At 38.5% G+C, this 19,675-nt stretch overlaps 2 protein-coding genes across 11 annotated transcripts; one reads left to right on the top strand and one right to left on the bottom strand.

Annotated features, from left to right (window-relative positions):
* Window positions 1-744: 744 nt before the first annotated feature.
* Window positions 745-10,909, bottom strand: LOC130565121 (probable RNA-directed DNA polymerase from transposon BS). Of its 10 annotated transcripts, XM_057351692.1 has the most exons (5): window positions 10,797-10,909; window positions 7,539-7,652; window positions 3,555-3,597; window positions 3,343-3,416; window positions 745-3,123 (listed from the first exon to the last, which is right to left on the bottom strand). In XM_057351692.1, the coding sequence occupies exon 5, from the start codon at window positions 1,961-1,963 to the stop codon at window positions 845-847; it is 1,119 nt and encodes a 372-aa protein (XP_057207675.1). In that variant the 5' UTR covers window positions 1,964-3,123; window positions 3,343-3,416; window positions 3,555-3,597; window positions 7,539-7,652; window positions 10,797-10,909; the 3' UTR covers window positions 745-844. The 10 variants fall into 8 exon arrangements, with proteins under 10 accessions (XP_057207675.1, XP_057207673.1, XP_057207672.1 ...); XM_057351689.1 differs by lacking the exon at window positions 3,343-3,416; XM_057351691.1 differs by lacking the exons at window positions 3,343-3,416; window positions 10,797-10,909 and adding an exon at window positions 10,071-10,465.
* An 894-nt stretch (window positions 10,910-11,803) lies between these two features.
* Window positions 11,804-18,081, top strand: si:dkey-202l22.6 (interferon-induced very large GTPase 1). The gene is made up of 3 exons (XM_057351687.1): window positions 11,804-11,884; window positions 12,608-12,782; window positions 12,915-18,081. The coding sequence occupies exons 2-3, from the start codon at window positions 12,728-12,730 to the stop codon at window positions 17,444-17,446; spliced, it is 4,587 nt and encodes a 1,528-aa protein (XP_057207670.1). The 5' UTR covers window positions 11,804-11,884; window positions 12,608-12,727; the 3' UTR covers window positions 17,447-18,081.
* Window positions 18,082-19,675: the final 1,594 nt, after the last annotated feature.

Raw genomic sequence — 19,675 nt, 5'->3', positions numbered from 1 at the left:
GACTGAGCGATTCGAGTGGGCGTGGCTTCAGCGCCAACAGCGGACACGCCCCCAGCGTTTGAGAGCAGAGAGTCCTGCTTGTTTTTCCAAGATTTTGATAAATTATTTTATTTACTTGGATGTTTTTTTGTCCATTCAAATTTGGCTGGGTGGTTAACAACACTTTTCTGTTGTGTGACAAACTCAGAAAACACATTTCAACGTCACTTTACTCAGACTTTTTTAAAGTACTCAAAGTACTCTAATTATAAAAAAACTCTCTCATCCAACAAGTATTGATTAAAAATCAAAGAAATGCCTCATATTACTGCCTTCCTAGCATGAGTTGCTTCATTATATTATTTTCTAACTATTAGAAGTCGCTTTGAATAAAATCCACAGTTTCACTGAAATTGTAGTTCCCCCTCTACACGTGGGCCCTTAAAATTGTTCTCAGTTGTATATCAGAATCAGAATCAGAATCAGAATCAGAAGAGCTTTATTGCCAAGTGTGCTTGCACACACAAGGAATTTTCTTTGGTGTTGGAAGCTTCTAGTACAGACATTCAACACAATGACAATACAATATAATACGATTTACAGTCTAAAGGATTCTAAATTGTGCATATATAAAATAAAGACTATTTTACAGAAAATGGGGGATAATAACATATAAGAGACATTGTACAGGGTAGTATATAGTAGAATAAACATATTAACAGATTGTATGTACACTTGTGCAAATGGATAATTTAGTAAGTAGAGGTAGTGTTATATACATGTATACATAAGATGTAGATATAATAAGGCACTATAGTGCACACTATAGGAGTAGTGGAAGTGGAATATTGCTCTTAAGGAGCAGTTATCTGTTTAGGAGGGAGATTGCCTGGGGGAAGAAGCTGCTTCTGTGTCTGGAAGTCCTGGTGTTTGGTGCTCTAAAGCGCCGGCCAGAGGGCAGCAGATCAAAGAGTTTGTGTGCTGGGTGTGTGGAGTCAATGATGATTTTTCTTGCCCTGTTTTTCACTCTGGAATCGTACAGGTCCTGAAGTGTGGGCAGAGGAGCACCAATAATTTTCTCAGCACTACGAACTGTCCGTTGTAGTCTTCGTAGGTCTGATTTGGTGGCCGAGCCATACCAAACAGTAATTGAAGTGCACAGAACAGATTCGATGACCACTGAGTAGAACTGGGTCAGTAGCTCCTGTGGTAGGTTGAACTTCCTCAATTGACGGAGGAAGTATAACCTCTGCTGGGCCTTCTTTACAATGGAGTCTATGTGGGACTCCCACTTCAGGTCCTGAGAGATGGTGGAGCCCAGGAACCTGAATGACTCCACAGTATCCACAGTGCTGTCCAGGATGGTGAGGGGAGGAAGTGATGGAGGGTTCCTTCTGAAATCCACTATCATCTCCACTGTCTTGAATGCATTCAGCTCTAGGTTGTTTTGACTACACCAGGCAGCCAGCTGAGCAACCTCCTTTCTGTAGGCAGATTCATCACCGTCTTGAATAAGGCCAATGACTGTGGTGTCATCTGCAAACTTCAGGAGTTTGACAGAAGGGTCTGTAGAGGTGCATTCGTTTGTGTAGAGTGAATATAGCAGTGGAGAAAGAACACATCCTTGAGGAGCTCCGGTGCTGATGGTACATGTGCTGGATTTAAATTTTCCCAACCTCACTAGCTGCTGCCTGTTCGACAGGAAGTTAATAATCCACTGACAGGTAGAGGTTGGCACAGAGAGCTGGGTAAGCTTGGGCAGGAGGAGGTCTGGGATTATGGTGTTGAAGGCCGAGCTGAAGTCTACAAACAGGATCCTGACGTAAGTCCCTGGTCTGTCTAGGTGTTGTAGGATGTAATGCAGTCCCATGTTTACTGCATCGTCCACAGACCTGTTTGCTCGGTAAGCAAACTGGAGGGGATCAAGAAGTGGTCTGGTGATGTCCTTCAGGTGGGCCAGTACAAGTCTCTCAAATGACTTCATGACCACAGATGTTAAAGCAACAGGCCTGTAGTCATTAAGTCCAGATATTTTGGGTTTCTTCTGTACAGGGATGATGGTGGAGCGTTTGAAGCATGAAGGGACTTCACACTGCTCCAAAGATCTGTTAAAAATATTAGTGAAGATGGGCGACAGCTGCTCCGCACAGACTTTCAGGCAGGAGGGTGAGACATTGTCTGGGCCTGGTGCTATTTCTGATCTTTTATAAAAACAACATGTGTATGATATTTCTTCATTTCCATAGCAAAGTAAACAAGTGTGTGTGTGATTACCTCCGATGCCCTAAATACAGTACTTTTGTGTACAGTATGTGTGTGTGTGTTTGTATGTTTGTTCATTGTGTGCATAACATCTTTCATTTCAAGATCTTCTAATCTATGAGAGTATGTGGCTTGTGCTCATGCTTAGACATATTTATCATCGTGTGAATGTGTGTTCACGCAAGTGACGGCAATCTGTGCATCAGAATGCTTGACATTGTTCACAGAAGTCGTCCTTTAGCTCTGATAGATAACCAAGTTTTGCACGTTCCCAAATTTTGAAGTCATAGGGCTCAGAGAGGTTACTTGAATTAGTTACTTGAAAAGTGATTGCCAATGACAAATTTATAATTGTCTTAACGTGTGCTTGTGTGTATTATAATGGTACATACATTCACGGACATACAACATCCACCATGTTTGCACCTTTGATGTTTTTGACCTATATTACAATAAATACCACAAAATAATTACAATTTCTGTAGTACAATATATACATTTAGTATTAAGAGTATAGCCCTCAAACAAAGAGACACCTGGCTAATACTTGTCTGCAAACTTTGCATCTTAATTCCCAAAGACTTCTGGGGTAGCAGTCTATTGTTTACTTTTGAATCTCAAGGTATTGTTTACCTACTCTACCATGACTACTAAATACTCATTCGATACACAGTTTTTTGCATACTGTGTGGGAAGGAAGTACACCTTTAGATGCGGCTGGTTCTTGATCAGCGCAAGGGACACATTTAGTCTGGTTGACCTTTCATTTGTGGTCTTTGTGCTTCTTCTGCTGATACTTCCTGTACTGATGCTGAATGGTAGCTGCTGCTTCATCAGCTGAAGTCTTTGAAGAAGCCGTGTATCCATTACTGGATGAAGAGTCTAAACAACACAAGATAACTCTGCATGTTAGAGAAGTGTGTGTTTGTGTTATCTATTATACAAATTGTTAGATACCATTATATACAGTATGCTCAACTTAGCGTGTACTGTAGAACATGATGCTTGCAACACAAGGTCATGGGTTTGCTTTGTAAACAGATAAATAAAACAGTAAGGAGAAATAAAACCGACCGATCCAAATAATACTGTAATACTCACAATCGGAAACAGGGGTGTGTACACTAATGAAGGGGGAGGAGAGAGAGCAACTGATTGTTATTTTGAAGGCGGAGCTATGAAGGAAGAGATGTGTTTGTTGTGGATAAGGATGTCTGTTTTATTTCAGATATCAACAGTGTTTCTCAGAAATCGCTTACTGCACCTTTATAAGTGTCCACCATACAGTAGATGAAAACAGATGTAAAACTTACTCTTTCTGTAAACTCCCATGCTGTTTCTTCTCCGGCCCTCGTACTGCAAAGCAAATCATACAAAAATAACAATAAGGGAGAATTACAATAAGGGAATTGTATGCCTAAAAATCCTAAATCTATCATCATATACTATCAATGATTTTCTGTCTTCCACAAAAGAAGACTGACACAAACTACCACAGTAGTACCACAAGAAGGGAACAACAATCTTGACATCTAAATTTTAAGTTTAATGCAACTGATTGTAAGCAAACTTTACAACAAATGTCATTATTAGCATTAAACCTGACGTAACCTGTCTTGACCCACCATATTTGAATTTTATGTTTAATCCACTGCTTCAACTTTTAAAAAATGTCATTTTGGTTCTGTTCCTTATACAAAAAATATTGTACAGTATGTATTTTTTTTTTGGATTGCTATCCCTTTAACAAGCCTTAGAATTTGACAACATCTTAAAAATGTCACGTCACTCTTGAAGTCTACGGCATGTTTCAGTCAGACCTTATGTCCCATCCATCACCCATGACACGCTTATCACACATGACTCCTCTATGTCCTTCTGGACGTCTCGTGTACTGCTGGAATGTGCTAGACATAGTGGCACAGACAGATTGTGCAGGTGTGAGACGTCCCTGTTGCTACATTCCACACATGCTACAGCAGTGGATCACAATGCGCCTCTGCTACTGAACAGGCAATTCTGTTCACTCGGATGAAACATGAAAAACTCAATATGGTAGAAAATACGCATGAATGTGTTTCTTAGAGGTTTAAAATGGCCAGTTTCACTTCAAAGGGACTATAAGGTCCGTACATGACTAAGTCCACTAATCTAACCCTTGTGTAGTCTTCAGTAACTTTAGACAAAAATGTTTACATTACACAAAATCACGGACTTGATTTAAAAAGGCTAAATGTTCTTAAAAAAATAGTAATTCCTTGTTGTCCTTGGTCAAAGTGATCCCCCTTAGGAAATGGGAACTACGTCTGGTTGATTTTTACTCTATCGTAATGGTAAAAAATGTATGACTTGCTATTAAATATAAAAAATAATACAACATTATAATGTATGTGATTGATGTGATGTGACCAGAAAAAGAAATGAATGGGAATAAAAAATATATAAAAATCCATCCCTACCCATTTGTTTTTTTATTTTTACTTTTTTCTTATTTTAAGTAAAAAACAAACTTTTTAATATTTTTATTTGCATATTTTTAAGAGATTTTTTGTGTACTTATTTTTCCTATTTTTACTTACATTTTGAATCAAATAATACTATCGGTAACAACCTGCTAACAATGTCCATGTGCTGCATTTCTAAAACAACATTCAATCAATGCAAAAACTGACACTTCGAATCAACATTTTGAACAAAGAATCTAATAATGTTGGCATAATATGTCTAAATACACATTAACACTAAAACCTAATAAAAAGTACATGCTAAAACCAAAGATGATACTGTATTTGTCTAAAACAGACTCTAGAGTGCTATAAAAGCAAAGAGTGTGTACTGACCTAATCTGGCAACCTGGTTTGACCATTTTGACTGTGCCAACATGTCAGGTAGTATCAGCTAATGTCAAGCAGTTTTGTTTTCTTCCTCCTTCACTTCTAATTTATACTGTAAATACCAGCTGCCTAGGGTAAGCAATACCAAGTAGCAAATCTTGGCTCACTAATGCATCTTCTGTTGCGTTGGTTTTACTGTCCTCCTCATATAACATCTATTATCTATTTTAAAAGGGGAAGTTAAATGATAAAAGTAAACTGTAACATGCCTGCCAAGCCAAAGATTACCCCTCAGGACTTCTCTTCAAACTACTATGATGCATTAGGACACAAATCCCTCTCCATTGGATTACAGGCACCTGAGGGTTGCCCCAGTTTAGATTTTCTAAGGATAGCAGAGAGGGAATTCTCTCTGTGTCTGGGTGTTTGTGACATTGACCTTAAACGACAAGACATGGCATTTAAACCAAGTCACATTGTGTAACTTCACTAGAAAATTATAACAGGAATCAACAGCTCAGGTTGAGTTTACGTGTACACTGCCATTTAGGGTCACTTATTCATTCTTTATATTTTTCTTTATATTCTTTAACTATTTTAATACAAACTTGTATTTACCAATAATTTAAATTATATATAAATGTTTATATTTTATGTAGGTATGTATGTTTCATAAATGTCACAAATAGGCAAAAGAACCCAAGCGCAGGCAACGGCAGTGAAGGGGTTAACAGATACTTTATTTTAACAAAGAAACAAAAACAGAAACTAAAACACCCACGATGGGGAAAAACCAAGAAAACAAGATAACATGCAGCAGACAGAACACAGATGAACTAAGACAGGGTAAACTGAACAACACTAGACAAACGCTAAATAACAGACTTACAAAACTCGACTTGACTTGACTTGGAATATTTAAACAGAACACTGGTACGGACAGGAACAAGAACAACGAACGAGCCCAGGACAAAGAAACAAGAGGGTATATATAGGGAACACAAACTAGGGATAACGACACAGGGCAGGTGTGGGTAATCAAACACTTAGGGAAGGATAACGAGGAAACGAGATGGCGGGAACAGAGAGGAGACACTGGAAAAACACATGAGAGGCATAAACATCTCATGGTCTTCCCACATAAAACCCAAGAACTCTGCCCCGATCCCACCACACGACTAGAATTTCATAAACAAGACGGTGGGACCGTGACAATAAATACAAAGTAAATATGCACAGTACACAGACATATATTATGTAAACACAAACTTTTATTCTGGATGCAATTAATCGCGAATAATCATTTAGCATCTTTTTTTTCTCCACATAACCAATTTCAAGCATTCAGACAAAATGCCTTCAGATCAAAAGGATTTTAAGACCACAATTTTTTTTACATACTGTATAATAAGAAACTTCCACACTATTACTCAAAAAATCAAATAGTTTCTGAGGTAGGGCTTCTGTCTTTCCCAAATAGGACCATCCTCATATATGAGAGTCATATTAAGAATTGCATCTCCTTGTCCACCCACCAGGGTTGCCATGTCTCACCTGACAAAAACAGTCCCTTTACTGGGAAATTAATGTAAGCCCTCAGAAACATTTTTGAAACAGAATTTCTGGATGACTCTTTACAGATTTTAGCTGGAGACCACAGTTTTGACCAATTTTAAGTACTAATATTCCATGTTTTCAGAGGAAAACAAATATGGAGATTTATCGACATTATATAGACATATTATACAAATTATAGGACATTATAAGGCACTTTACTCTAAAAGGTGCTAGGTTGTTTTTGACCCATGGTGGATAAATATCGGACAGAACACACTGCTGAGTTAAAAATGCTGGGTTGTTTCCTCTCATGGCTGGGTAAAGCATGGGGTTGGGTTAAATTGGGTGAGCGATTGGGTTAAAATAACCCAGCAGTGTGTTCTGACCAATGTTTACCCAGCATGGGTCAAAAACAACCCTAGAGTGTTGTACTCTTGTCATAGAGTAGTTGTTCATGTCATTTTTATTTACAAGTTTGGTTTGGGGAGCAGTAGAATAATTGTAAGGAAACTGTTCAATTGAGATTTTTGGAGAAAAATATGGCATAAAATCACTCATGCTTAAAATTGTCAAGCCACAACTGTACTGTACTGCATCAACGCTCAAATTTTAGAACCTTTTAATGAAGAAATGTTTGGGTCATATTTCACTCAAAATAAAAAAAATGTATTTCAGAACCATTATTTCAGAACCAGAACCAATCTTTAGGCATATAAAAATTCATTTAGATTTTGGGTTTAAATATGACTTTAACATGCTTTGGTCAGATTTTATTTGAATTACCAATAAGTGAAATCAATGGCTTTTTTGCATTGCATCAGTTCACATTTTGTGCATTGTAGTATGGAGCGAGAGGGAGTTTCATGGGGTTTTAGTATATGCGAATGGGGTTTCATAAAACTTCACCTCCTCTGTCCGGCTTCCTCTTCTGCTTTGGGAGACGTAATGGATCTGCCACGGCAGAGGCTGAGAAACCATGTAGGGCAGAGGTTCCTGCTGACAGATCCACCGAACACCCAGCTGAATCACACAGCACAATGCCATTCTGTTCATCTGCATATCTCATGAGTTCAGTGTATGTTCTATCCGTGTGCAGTTTCTGAAGGCACATTTAGCCTCTTTAAGTTACTGTCAGGGTTTGCGTGACTCATGATGTGTCCTGCTCTCGCATGCTAAACTGTCATTAACAAACCTCCATCTTGTCTCCTATGAATGAAATCAACCCCAATGGAATAAACAGTTGGTTAATTGATCTCGTTTCAGCAGTTTAATTCTCATTATCTGTGAAGAGTATTACATCCATACATTGCAATATGCACCTTAATATCTTTATTACTGCGGATCAAAGACTAAATGTTCATCATCTGGCCTGGAATGACAACCCAACCTTAAGACTTCAATGTTCTGTAATATATTTATATTTGTTTCAAAAGCTCCTTACACAACCGTCCTCTGGAGGTACTATGGTACAATTATGTATTGTATGGTAATGAATGATGAGCAACAATTAGCATAATAATGTACCCGGCACCGTTATTTCCTGGATTATATTAACATATAAAATAACGTACAAAATGAGGAATATCAATGTGGCGTACAAAAATTAACAATACATGCAGTATCATTAGCTACAGGAATAATTGCGTCATTCATCTGTAATTTTGTCAAATTATGCAGAGAAAAAATAATATATTTATATACACAGAATCCTAGCTATGAGGTGATCTGTTCTGCCATTTTTTCCTAAAAACTGAGATGTCAGTTCCACCTCATTCCAGTAATGAAAGATGGAAATCACATTTGTTTCCCACAGTTCAAGAAAAAAAACACAAGACCGACACACACAAAAGAGTGTTTAAAAAGAGTCTAACTTCAATTTTAAGAAGGCAACTGGCCACACAAGTTTCTTAAATAGTACATCACAGTACCTTTTCAACATTAATAAAATACTGTCATCATTTATTCAGCTCATGTCATTTCAATACTGTATGACTTTCTTTCATGCAGAACACAAAAGAAGATATTTTGAAGATCGTTGGTATCCACAACATTTGACTTCCATAGGCTGTCAACGTTAACTCGTTAACGCCTGCGATTAATTTTTTCAAAAGGTCTTTGCACATACAGTCTGAAATTTTCGTATGCGTTTTTCGTATTTGGTAAATTTCGGAGGCAGTGTGTAAATGTGATTGACATAACGTGAGGTCGCATTTATTTTTTAACGTGCGGAAATTTCGGACGCAAATGTCGGACGCAGTGTGCAATGGGCCTAACGCGTGAAAAATATTTAACGCAATTAACGCAGCATCCGTTTGTTTTGACATTCTTTGTCTAGCATTACATTATGTAATCACGCTCTTATTCGTGTACAGGCTTTTAAACCACTTAAGCGCGATTTTAAACAGTTGCTTTGACACGTTTAATTAAGATAGACAGCTTCTAAACTGTGGGACGCGGCAAAACGCAACGCGATGTCCAGTCTGGTGTAAACAGTCATGGGCTGAAGGCTGCGTCGGTGAATCTCTGTCACACAGCGCATCCGTGTTAAGTTCTCTTTCGTGCTTGAATGTATAAAACCACACAAGATTATGTCAGAAAGCCCGTTTTGTCGAGCATTTTCTTAAGCAAGACTTCAAAGTGTAAAATAAAATCTTAAATGAATGCAAAGAGTTGTGAAAATGGGAGTGCGTTGACGGTCAGACCTGCGTATGAGACAGCTCTTAAAGGGGCCACGTTCTTAAACGTGCTGCTGTGACTCCTGTCACTAATGTTAATCAAAGAACAAAATAAAAGAAGAAATCAACGTGATTTTATAGCTTTAATGAAAATTCTTCTGCATTTAATTTATAAATTAAGTAAACTAAGGAAGTTTGAGAACTTCCTTCAATTTCGGTATATTTCATGATAGCTCTCAATTAATTAATGTTAAAATAATCAATTTAATAGAGACATCAGTTACAGTACTAATATCAAAATGTTTTCTTTCATTCATAAAATGACGCTGTTAAAGAAATATGTTGTTTCTACATCAATTTGAAGATTAAATGTGAAATTATTAAAATATAAAAGTATATTTTAAAATATTATTGTTATGTGCGATTAATCGTGATTAATCACAGAAAATGTGTGAATAATCCGATTAATTTTTTTAATCGATTTGACAGCACTACTTCCATTGTATGGACACAAAACCACTGAAACGTTTCTCAAAATATCTTTTGTGTACAGGTTTTGAAAGACAGGAGGGTGTAATAATGTCCTATGCGCTCTGAACAAAATACTTTATCGCATTTGTCTTCATCTAGCATTTTTGTCATAACTCATAGTGCCTGTAAAATGAAACAATGAAAGGAATCTCAACCAAGTGAACAGCAGACCGGTATGTACTGTATGAATAAAGATTACTGAATTCAGATCTAATCTAATGAGTTGTTTTACCTGTTCTGCTACTCTCACCATCATATACATGGCTGTTAGCATTGTTACCAGCATTTTGAGAGTCTGTTTGAAGTCTTGCTCTGTGTTTATCTTTGGTAAGTCCTGCACAGACTACAGCAACCCGGTGATTTTCGGAAAGAAAATGTAGGCTCTAAGGCTGCATTTTTGTTTGCGTGCACACACACTGTCTTGTTGTTCGCTATTTCAGTCCGACACAATCGCACAACAGTGCTAAGTCAGTTAAAGAGCTTTGCGTTACAGAAATAGGAGGCAAGTAATCATTTCCTATGCGCACAGAGTTTATCCTTGTAGGTAGATCTTTAACCTCATGAGGACTAAACCTGAGCCAGACTTGAGTCTGTACTGAAGTTGAGTTTGCTCTGAAGATACACTGTTCACCAGTAACCCGTGTACAATTTAAACTGTCCTGGTTGGTGCTGTAAGGTTTTACCTCGTGGATTGCAAACCAGAATGTTGAGTTGATAATGGGCAACATTGTGTCAAGTAGACATAGTTAAATAACTGGATAGACAGCAGAAGATGATATCATCACTCCAGCAGAGCAGTAGCCAATCATGTTAAAATGCATTAAGAACAAAACATTTTTTTTTAATTAAGTTGTATCCAAAGCCGCTTAAAAATGAGAGAGCATTAAACATTTTGTCAGAGAGTCAAAGAAAGATAAAACTAGATTGCCTGTGTGCAAATTATTTGAGCAAAACTCACCACAGTGCTGTTGTAGGTGTTCCCCGATGTGTTTTTATGTATTTGCTGAAGTTTATTTTCATGTAAATCTATGGGATCTTTTGCCTGTTGTATGACCCATGGCATCTCGCAGGAATTCGTGACTATTGTACGAGGTAGCTAATTCGTATGAATTCGTACAATGTTATTTGTACATTTTAGTATGATTTGATTTTGCGCCAGTGATGTTAGGTTTAGGGGAGGGGCTTCCATATTGCTTTTTTCAAATATTTGTGCGTTTATGTACAATTCACAACGAACAAATATATACAAATTAGCCACTTTATATAAAATAGGTTGTACAACCTGTGGGGTAAGAATTTTTTGTATACTGTAATACTATGAATCAAACAAAGTAAACCCCCATGTACAGTATATACCGTATGAGTAATAATAAAACTAACACAAATATCGGTCACACTTTATTTTAAGGTCCAACTCTCGCTACTAACTTCGACTTTTGCCTTAATAAACTCCTAATTTGTTCCTTATTAATAGTTAGTAAGTTAGTCGTTAGGTTTAAGTATTGGGTATGAAATGGGATGTAGAATATGATCATGCAGAATATGAGCTTTAAGTACTAATAAACAGCCAATATGATAATAATAGGCATGCTTATAAGCAACTAGTTCTTAGTGAGAATTGGTCCCTACACTAAAGTGTTACCCAAATATCACTAATAAAAATATACAGTAACCACATGTGAATGTTGTCACATTAATGGTATTTTAATGAATGCTAAATACTGTGTTTTATTTTGAACAGTGTATATATTGTTTTATTTTTACAAATATTTCACAATGCTGCCATACTTGAGCTCTGTGTTATTTGGTGCTTTTTCTGCTGTAGGGGATGTTGCTCTCATGCACGAGTGTGTGTACGTGATCAAGAACAGCATGTGCGTGCATGCATGCACAATGGACAGGGAGGGGGAAATTCCAAAAAAACAGACGTTATCACTCCTTGACCTCATATAAGAGCTCACCTTCATGACAGTGCTAATGGCAATTCCACTTAATGACAGCACAGCACACAGATAACCAGGAGAGTAGTCCAACCACTGAACACAGGTACATTTTCCTCATGTAGATACTGATGACATTGTATTGTGGATAAAATCATTAGCAATTACCCTTGTTATTTTAGGATTTTGCATATAATATTTGTACGGCACATTTCACTTGAAACTAAATCTGATTTTGGGGCGATCTTACTCACGGTTAATGAATTATTCACGTCTGATAAAACTGACTAATCCTTGTTGACATTTACATTGTTGAGTAATGCAAAGTCTTGTTTTAATGAATAGTTAGCTTCCCATCTGTGTGACAAGCATACTTATAACTTAGGAAAGCAAGAAGAGAGGAGACAGGTGCATGCTAAATAGTTTTTGACTTTTATGACTAAAATCAAAGTGGCATGAGCATTGGTTTGTATAGTTTTTGAATTTTAAAATTTGACCATGCAGATTTTATATAATAAACTGCCATGGACACATTGGATAGCTCTCCTCTAAGATGCGTCTAAAGTGTTGGTAATACAGTAGCTAGCCCGGTCTAGCTACCAGAATTGTGTTCCCTTAAGTGATATTGAAACATTTCCTTCATTAGATGCAATATACTTTACAACATGCTGTAATGATGTAATAAATCTACCTCTTTTCGGGATATTAAAGCTTTTGAAGTTGAAACAATATAGCAAGTGTTTATACTATTAAAACTTCTTAAATCTTCAAGCACTTACATTTTTTGGATTGTAGAAAATCAGTATTTTTGCATTTGTTTGTTTTTCAGCTTTTTAAGCTAAAAGGGACAACAGACCTAACCATTATGTCAGTCTAGCGAGTTTGGCCAGTTATAACCTTCAAAGAATCCCTCACACTCAGCACGTAAAGAACATTACTCACTACAACAATGTCTCTGCATCGGAGGCCTATCCCCGACCCCGGGACCCTAACAACTGAAATAGGTGAGATTGACTTTTAAAATCGAACATCCCAATATTTAGCGTATTTGTCACAGCTTCTTAGATATCGTTAACATTACATTAATAAATATTTCACTGATAGTGACTGGTTTTATTCTTATGATTCCCATCCAGTGTCTGAAACTGACAGGGACAAACATATTTTACTCCAAATGCTGGATCTTCACAGGGAAAAAGTGTTACCTCTGGATCTTACAACAATGCTGTACATCAGCACTCCATGCACTGAAGATAAACTTCCTGAAGACCCAACAGAGCTGTCAACTGCCTTTCTCCGGCGCCTCTGGCTATACAATGCCCAAGCCCGCAACACCCACTGCAAAAAAGTAGCAGGAGCATACGGTCTGAATGTGGATGAGAACACACAATGTGTTATCAATCCTTTGGACCTGGTGGCTGCCGTCTATATGGCAACAAACAGTTTTCTACGGCAAGAGATCGCCTACAGAATGGTGCAATGCAACTTTGCAGTGCCACTGTATCTACCACCTGTTTATCCAGAAAAGAAAGGAACCGTCCTCCTTGGTTCTTTTAGAGGCATTTTTGGGGGGTGGAAGTCACCATCTGAGAAAATTATCATGAAGAACATGGCCAATTCTAGGATGCCGTTTGTCTCCGCAATGAGACTGGGTGACTGCAGCATCTCAAAATCTAGAGTCCTCAACACTGTGCTTGGGGGTCCACACAAGCGGAACAAATGCTTTGTAAATAGTGGCATGGATGGAGGGCAGCTCCCCCGAGTTCTCTCAGATGGTTTGGTGGAGCTATGCTGGAATCTCCCTTCAGGAGGTAATCATGACAATGTCTTTCCTCGTCCTGTACTAGTAGCTAATCTCCGTGGAGATGCAGCCAACTACAAAAAGCAGATGAGTCTTCTGTGCTACACATCTGCCGTCCTCATAGTGTTCTGCAGAAGATTTGGAGACACTGAGCGAGAACTGCTTGCCTCGTGGAGGGATAACACAAGCCACATGATTCTAATCGACTGCTCAATGTCAGTAGAAGAGGATGGTCGGGAGGACCATGAGAAATTCAAAGAAAAGCTGGTGAAGGATTTAGAACTGCCTGATGGAATGGTGCTTTATGGCGGTGATGGTAATGAGGAAAGAATTGCAGACACCCTAAGAGATGTTCTGAATCACCTTATTCCACACCTGCACACTGCAAACCTTGTTGGGACAGCTGGTATGGCCAATGATCTCAACATTAATGTTGATGAAGATGAGATTTGTCGAATGGCATTCAGCGAAGTCGAAGAGGTCCTAGGTGGAATCGAAAATGGAGTGCCTGAATTTTTGGAGAACCAGCTGCCCCTCCAGGGTGCAGTGTGGAAACAGTTGTGTCAGCTGGAGAAGGAGGAAGGACGTCTGTATACAACCCAAAGCTTAACAGAAGAGAAGGAAGACCTAATTAAAAATCTCCTTGATTATAAATTAACCACAGCTATGAGAGCTTTTCTTGCAGCTCTGTGTACACATGACATGACAAAGCGGGCATTCTTCCTCTCTTGGATGCGAGTGAAACTTGAAGTCATGCAGTTGGAAAAGCTATCCTTTTTTAAGGAAATGAATGGTGAGCAAATACAAGAACATTGCATTGGACTTGACCACTTCCTACGAGAGATGGGACTGGTCTACGAACGATATTTCCGTAGCCCAGACAGTGACCTGTATGACATGTTTCGCTTACCATATGTAGGTGCTGAACTACTCTTGTACGGAGTTCCCCTTGAGCTCTATGATGGGGATGCCTCTGCATTTCCCTTCAACTGGGTATACAGCGTTCTTTATGAAGTACACAAGCAGCTGCCACAGTTCAGTCGCATGAGAGTATTGACAGTCTTAGGTTTTCAGAACTCAAAGAACACAGAGGTTTTATCTTCATTGTTTGGTGTCAATTTCTCAAAGTGGGGCAGAAAGCATATCAAAGGGGCATACATGCTTCTCCTCAGCCTTCCGGACAAGTTCAGAATGGAGATGAACTGTGAGTTTCTGATGTTGATTAACACCGAAGGTTTGAACCGGCAAGATGCACATCAAGCAAGAAGTCTTGTTCATGACTGTGAACTGGCTACTTTTGTCAGTGGGCTGAGCGATATTACATTGGTAAATTTACCAGATGAGGTTCAAGGTGGAACAAGAGTCAACATTCAAATTGCTATCAATGCACTTCTCTGCACAAAAGACTTCGAGAGAAAGACTGCCTTTCTGGTTGCTTCAGAGGGAGCAGGAATGGATGGAAAAATCATGAGTTATGCAATTGACATACTAAGCACAGGTCAGTCCCCAGCTGAACCTCAAAAAGGAGGCATATGCCATAACCGGACCAGCAACTCTGCAACTATAAAAAATGATCAAAGCTACAGTGATGCAGTTCTCAGACTAAAGCAAAGCCTGCTGGCAATGTTCCATGAAAAGGCAACAAATGGCCAGCCAACCTGCTTGGGATCATTTATGGAGCATATGTGCAACTTGTGGGAGTCAGTGAAAAAGGAAAATGTTGCCATAAAGTTTGGAGACACCGGTAAAAATGATGCCATCATTGGCGTCTGCGTAACACTTGCTCAGGGTGAGAAGCAGCTCAGTGATCAAATAGACTGTTGGGTGCAAGGGTTGGACAATCATATAACAGATTTAAAAGAGTCGGCATCACGATATGGAGAGTCCTTGAATAAAGATGGCATACTAAGAATCCTAAAAGAAGAAGCAACTACCCAAATAAATACAGAGGGAGACAAAATGAGGGCAAGTCTGTGGGACTACATCAGGGAGAAAGATGTTGAAATTGCGCTTGTGGAAAATTACAGAGCAAAGCTTCTCAATAGAGCTGCCCTCGTTCAAGAGCAAATGACAGCCGATGTTGTTGCAAAAATAGAGTCTGCGGCCATCCGGCACGACTTGACAGTTGAGACACAACCCTTATTTACAAAACTTGAATCAGCCCTGGATGTAAAGTTAGTTTCACTCATGCAGACCTGCAAGAACACCGACTTCGTGATTCAAGACAGGGAGCTTGAACAAGAATTTGTAAATGCCTGGGAAAGCATGCCATCCAACTTGAAGGATTCCCATCCAGAGACACAAGAAATCTTTGCTAGGATGGTGGAGAAGCTGAGGGAAAACCTTAACTATCGTGGTCTGAAAAAGAAAAGGGTTAAACTCTGGAATGCAAACCAACTCAATGGTTTCACAGTGAGGAATGCACATTTCGCTTTGAACAGCAAGATGAAGAAAACACTTAAATACAACAAAGACGTTGCTCAAAGATTCACCGATAACTTGGTAGAGGACTGTGATAGGAAATTCTCAGACAAAATCTGGCACAACGAGGGCTACTCAGACAGCTACATGAGAGAGTTACTTGCAGTTGTGGATAAGGGTCTAGAAGTTATAAAAATGGAGTCATTCACACTGAAGCCCAAATATGAAGTGGACCTCAAAGGATACATCTGCAGCAAAGCATCTATGTCTTTTCAAGAAATGCAGTACTCAATCATAAAGGAACAAGAAACGAAAGAGAGGTTCCTCAACGAGATGAAGGAAAGACATAAGCAGAATTTCATTCAGCAATTCGGAAAGAGGCACCGGTGTCAAAAAGCAGCTGAAGCGTTCACCAACCTGTGTCTCAAACCAACAGCTGAAGACATCATCAACAGCAGCCTGGAGAAACAGATATTTAACAATATACTCCAGAAAGAAAATGCAAGACTCTACAGCTCACCAAAGAAGTTTCATTATGGTCTTCTTAGAGACATGCTGCTAAAGGACAGCTTTGATAACTTCCATGAATACCTGCAGTCCCATGAGAGATTCAGTCGAAAGAGAATAGAGAACTTTATTATAACACATCTGTCCGGTTCTGTTATGATAGAAGACCGCAGGGAACAGCGAATGCAGCAAATATTTGGATGCATGAATAAGTGCATTACTCAGGCATCTGATAGTAGTGTGGTCCAATGCAATGTAAGACAGTTACTGGAGGAAATGTGCATCAGCCTGAAGAGTCTAGAACAAGTCAATGTGCCAACTCAAATCTTGGAGATACCTTTGTTTAACATAACTGCAAGTCGTGACCAGTTCCTCAAATATCTACAGCAATCAGTCTCTGAATTGTCCTCTTCCATCGCTCAGGAATTTATGGAGAATGATGACGTCATTGAAGTCCCTGATGACCTCCCTTACAAACTTCAGGGCATGCTTTACAAAACAGTCAAAGGCTGTGACAAGCGATGTCCTTTCTGCAAAGCTCCGTGTGACCTTGGAGAACGAGAACATCAAGTGCACGAAGCTGTTGTGCATCGACCCAAAGGTTTAGTGTGTTATACCAATGCCAACTCCACCACTCTATCCCACAGCACTTGCTCTGCCGATATTGCTGGTAAGAACCAATTTCAAAACAGACATACAAAGGGCCAGTCTTTGCCCTTTAAGGAGTACCAGTCTATCTACCCCGACTGGAACATTTCCCCTGAGGATCCTGGGAATAACGGGCCTGCAATCTACTGGAGATATGTGTTCATGAGATACAACAGTCATTTTGCTAAAGAGTATCAGTGTGCACCTGCAAGATTACCTGTAGCTTGGGGGGAAATCACTCAGGGAGTGGCACTACAGAGCCTGAGAGAGGCCTTTGAAATTACAGAGTGACAGTATAGTTCACTGCTATGGGCTATATGCACACGTTACTTCCGCGTTTCACAGGAAGAACCCACGGCCCACCGCAGTGGTATATAGAAGTGCTGTTCTACCATATTTGAAATATTTGAAGTTTACATATGTCGTTATATCATTCAAATACTGGAGAACGCCACTTCTATATACCACTGCGGTGTGCCAAATTTGCATGTGCTAAATTTAATTTTCTCAGTTTCCCATTTCTCTCTGCTTTAAGTCTCCCTAACTGAAAACTGCCGCAGGTTCTTCCGGTGAAACGCGGAAGTAGCGCGTGCATATACAGTAGCCCATTATTATCTGTATGACTATGATTCTGATCATTTCACTGTGCCAAATTAAACAAATTTTGCATAATATAATTCAATAAGTTAAATATCACTTTACTATACCTTGTGATACACTTACCTGTTTGACCCTTAAACATTCTCATGATTAGTTAAGTATCAAATATAATTACTCATTTTTTATTGTCAACAAAATGTTTCATAAATAAATGCTACATCCAGTTGATGCAGTTACTCCATCACTAATCTTGCTCTGATACATAAAATAATTTGATTAATAATTTAGTTTCTCTCTCTCTCTCTCTCTCTCTCTCTCTCTCTCTCTCTCTCTCTCTCTCTCTCTTTCACTGTTTATAAACTAATAAATAAAAATACATAAAATAAGAAACTAAGTAAAGCAAGCTAATTGTTTATTGTAATTCAATAATTACAAACAAACCTTGTATCTCCATACTTTGTGATTTTTATAGCATCGTTATATGCACTCTAGAAGATGGTGTTATATAGCACTGAAAGTTTTTGTTTTGCTTGTAATCATACTGGAACCACTTTAAGTGCTAATAGAATCATATGTTGGTGCTTCAGTGGTTCTTCAGAGGTTCTTCAGCGGTTCTTTGGGTTATAAAGCACCACTTCCATGTAATGAACCTGTTAAACCCCTGTATGGTTCTTCAGCGGTTCTATATAGCACCTCAGTCATCCCAAAGAACTGCTGAAGAACCTCTGAAGAACCAAGATATGATTCTACTGTATATAGCACTCGTGGTTCCCCTATGATTGCGAGCCAAGAACCACTTTTAGTGTTATATAGCACCTTTTTTAGTGTACAATATCAGAGATTTGGAGATGTTTGTAAATGATGATATGCAGAATATAAAATCATATGATCAGTAACAATTCACGGGGTGACTAAATTTCAACCAAATACAGCGCAAAAGAAGTTTCTAATCATGTAAGAAAATGCATGTTCTTTTGTATTTTCATGACAACAGAGCAAATAACTCCATCTTATACAAAACAAGGTTACAGATAATCTCTTCCACATCACACAGAATGTTTTTCAGAGCTTCAGAGACAGCGGAATGTTGAATCCATGCCTTCATTTCTCTTTAAGCCTCTCCTACGGTTTGGAGTTCGCAAATACTTTACAAATCCCAAAGAGCTCTACAGCTAGATTTAGTAACGTAGAATGAAATATAATTAACATTTTCACAAATAATAGTAATATTCAATAATCTTGTGAACCAAATCATAAAAACATAATTTCCCTGTTATTCTTCTGGGGAGAGAAGAAAGTTTAATGTAAGTTCTGTTATATTTTTGCTATATTTTATAGCTCTGGAATGGTAACACAGGTGGTGATGGTGTCTCGACGTTGGACACCAATACTCATTTTGGCACGCTGACCATTGAAATTCTTCTGCTCTGCTCTCCTCTTCTACTCTGCTGTCCCCCTTTGCACTCTTTACACTTTCTTCAGCCTAGCCACCCTTAAAAAATCCTATTCACATCGTCTTAGTCCTCATGTCTTACCTGTTTTATTCTCTAGGACTCTTATAAGGATTGAGGGCTCTAGGTTTTACATTTTTCTATTTGGAAGATACTTCCATCAAAGCGACAAAGTACATTTAAAATATACATTTATTTTTAATCAGTATGTAAAATGAAACCAGAACGCAGTATTGAGCTATGGAATATTTATGCATAGCAAAGCCATAACAGTTTAGTAAATTTCCAGCATATATCAATATAATGTCATTTGACAGCAAGCCCTTTGAGAGTTTGGCATAATGTTAGGCGACAGCAAAAACATTGGATCGGAGACATTTGTGCGTAACGTGTAGTTCTCCTCCTGGACATGGAAAGCATCCAATCAAAACTCTGACAAAATAACTATTCTCCTAGCAAGAAAAGAAGC

This window comes from Triplophysa rosa, linkage group LG14 (genome assembly GCF_024868665.1).
Source record: "Triplophysa rosa linkage group LG14, Trosa_1v2, whole genome shotgun sequence".
In the NCBI taxonomy this organism is placed as follows: Eukaryota; Metazoa; Chordata; class Actinopteri; order Cypriniformes; family Nemacheilidae; genus Triplophysa; species Triplophysa rosa.
Note: the sequence above shows the minus strand (reverse complement) of the source record. Positions and strands in the feature narration are given on the sequence as shown.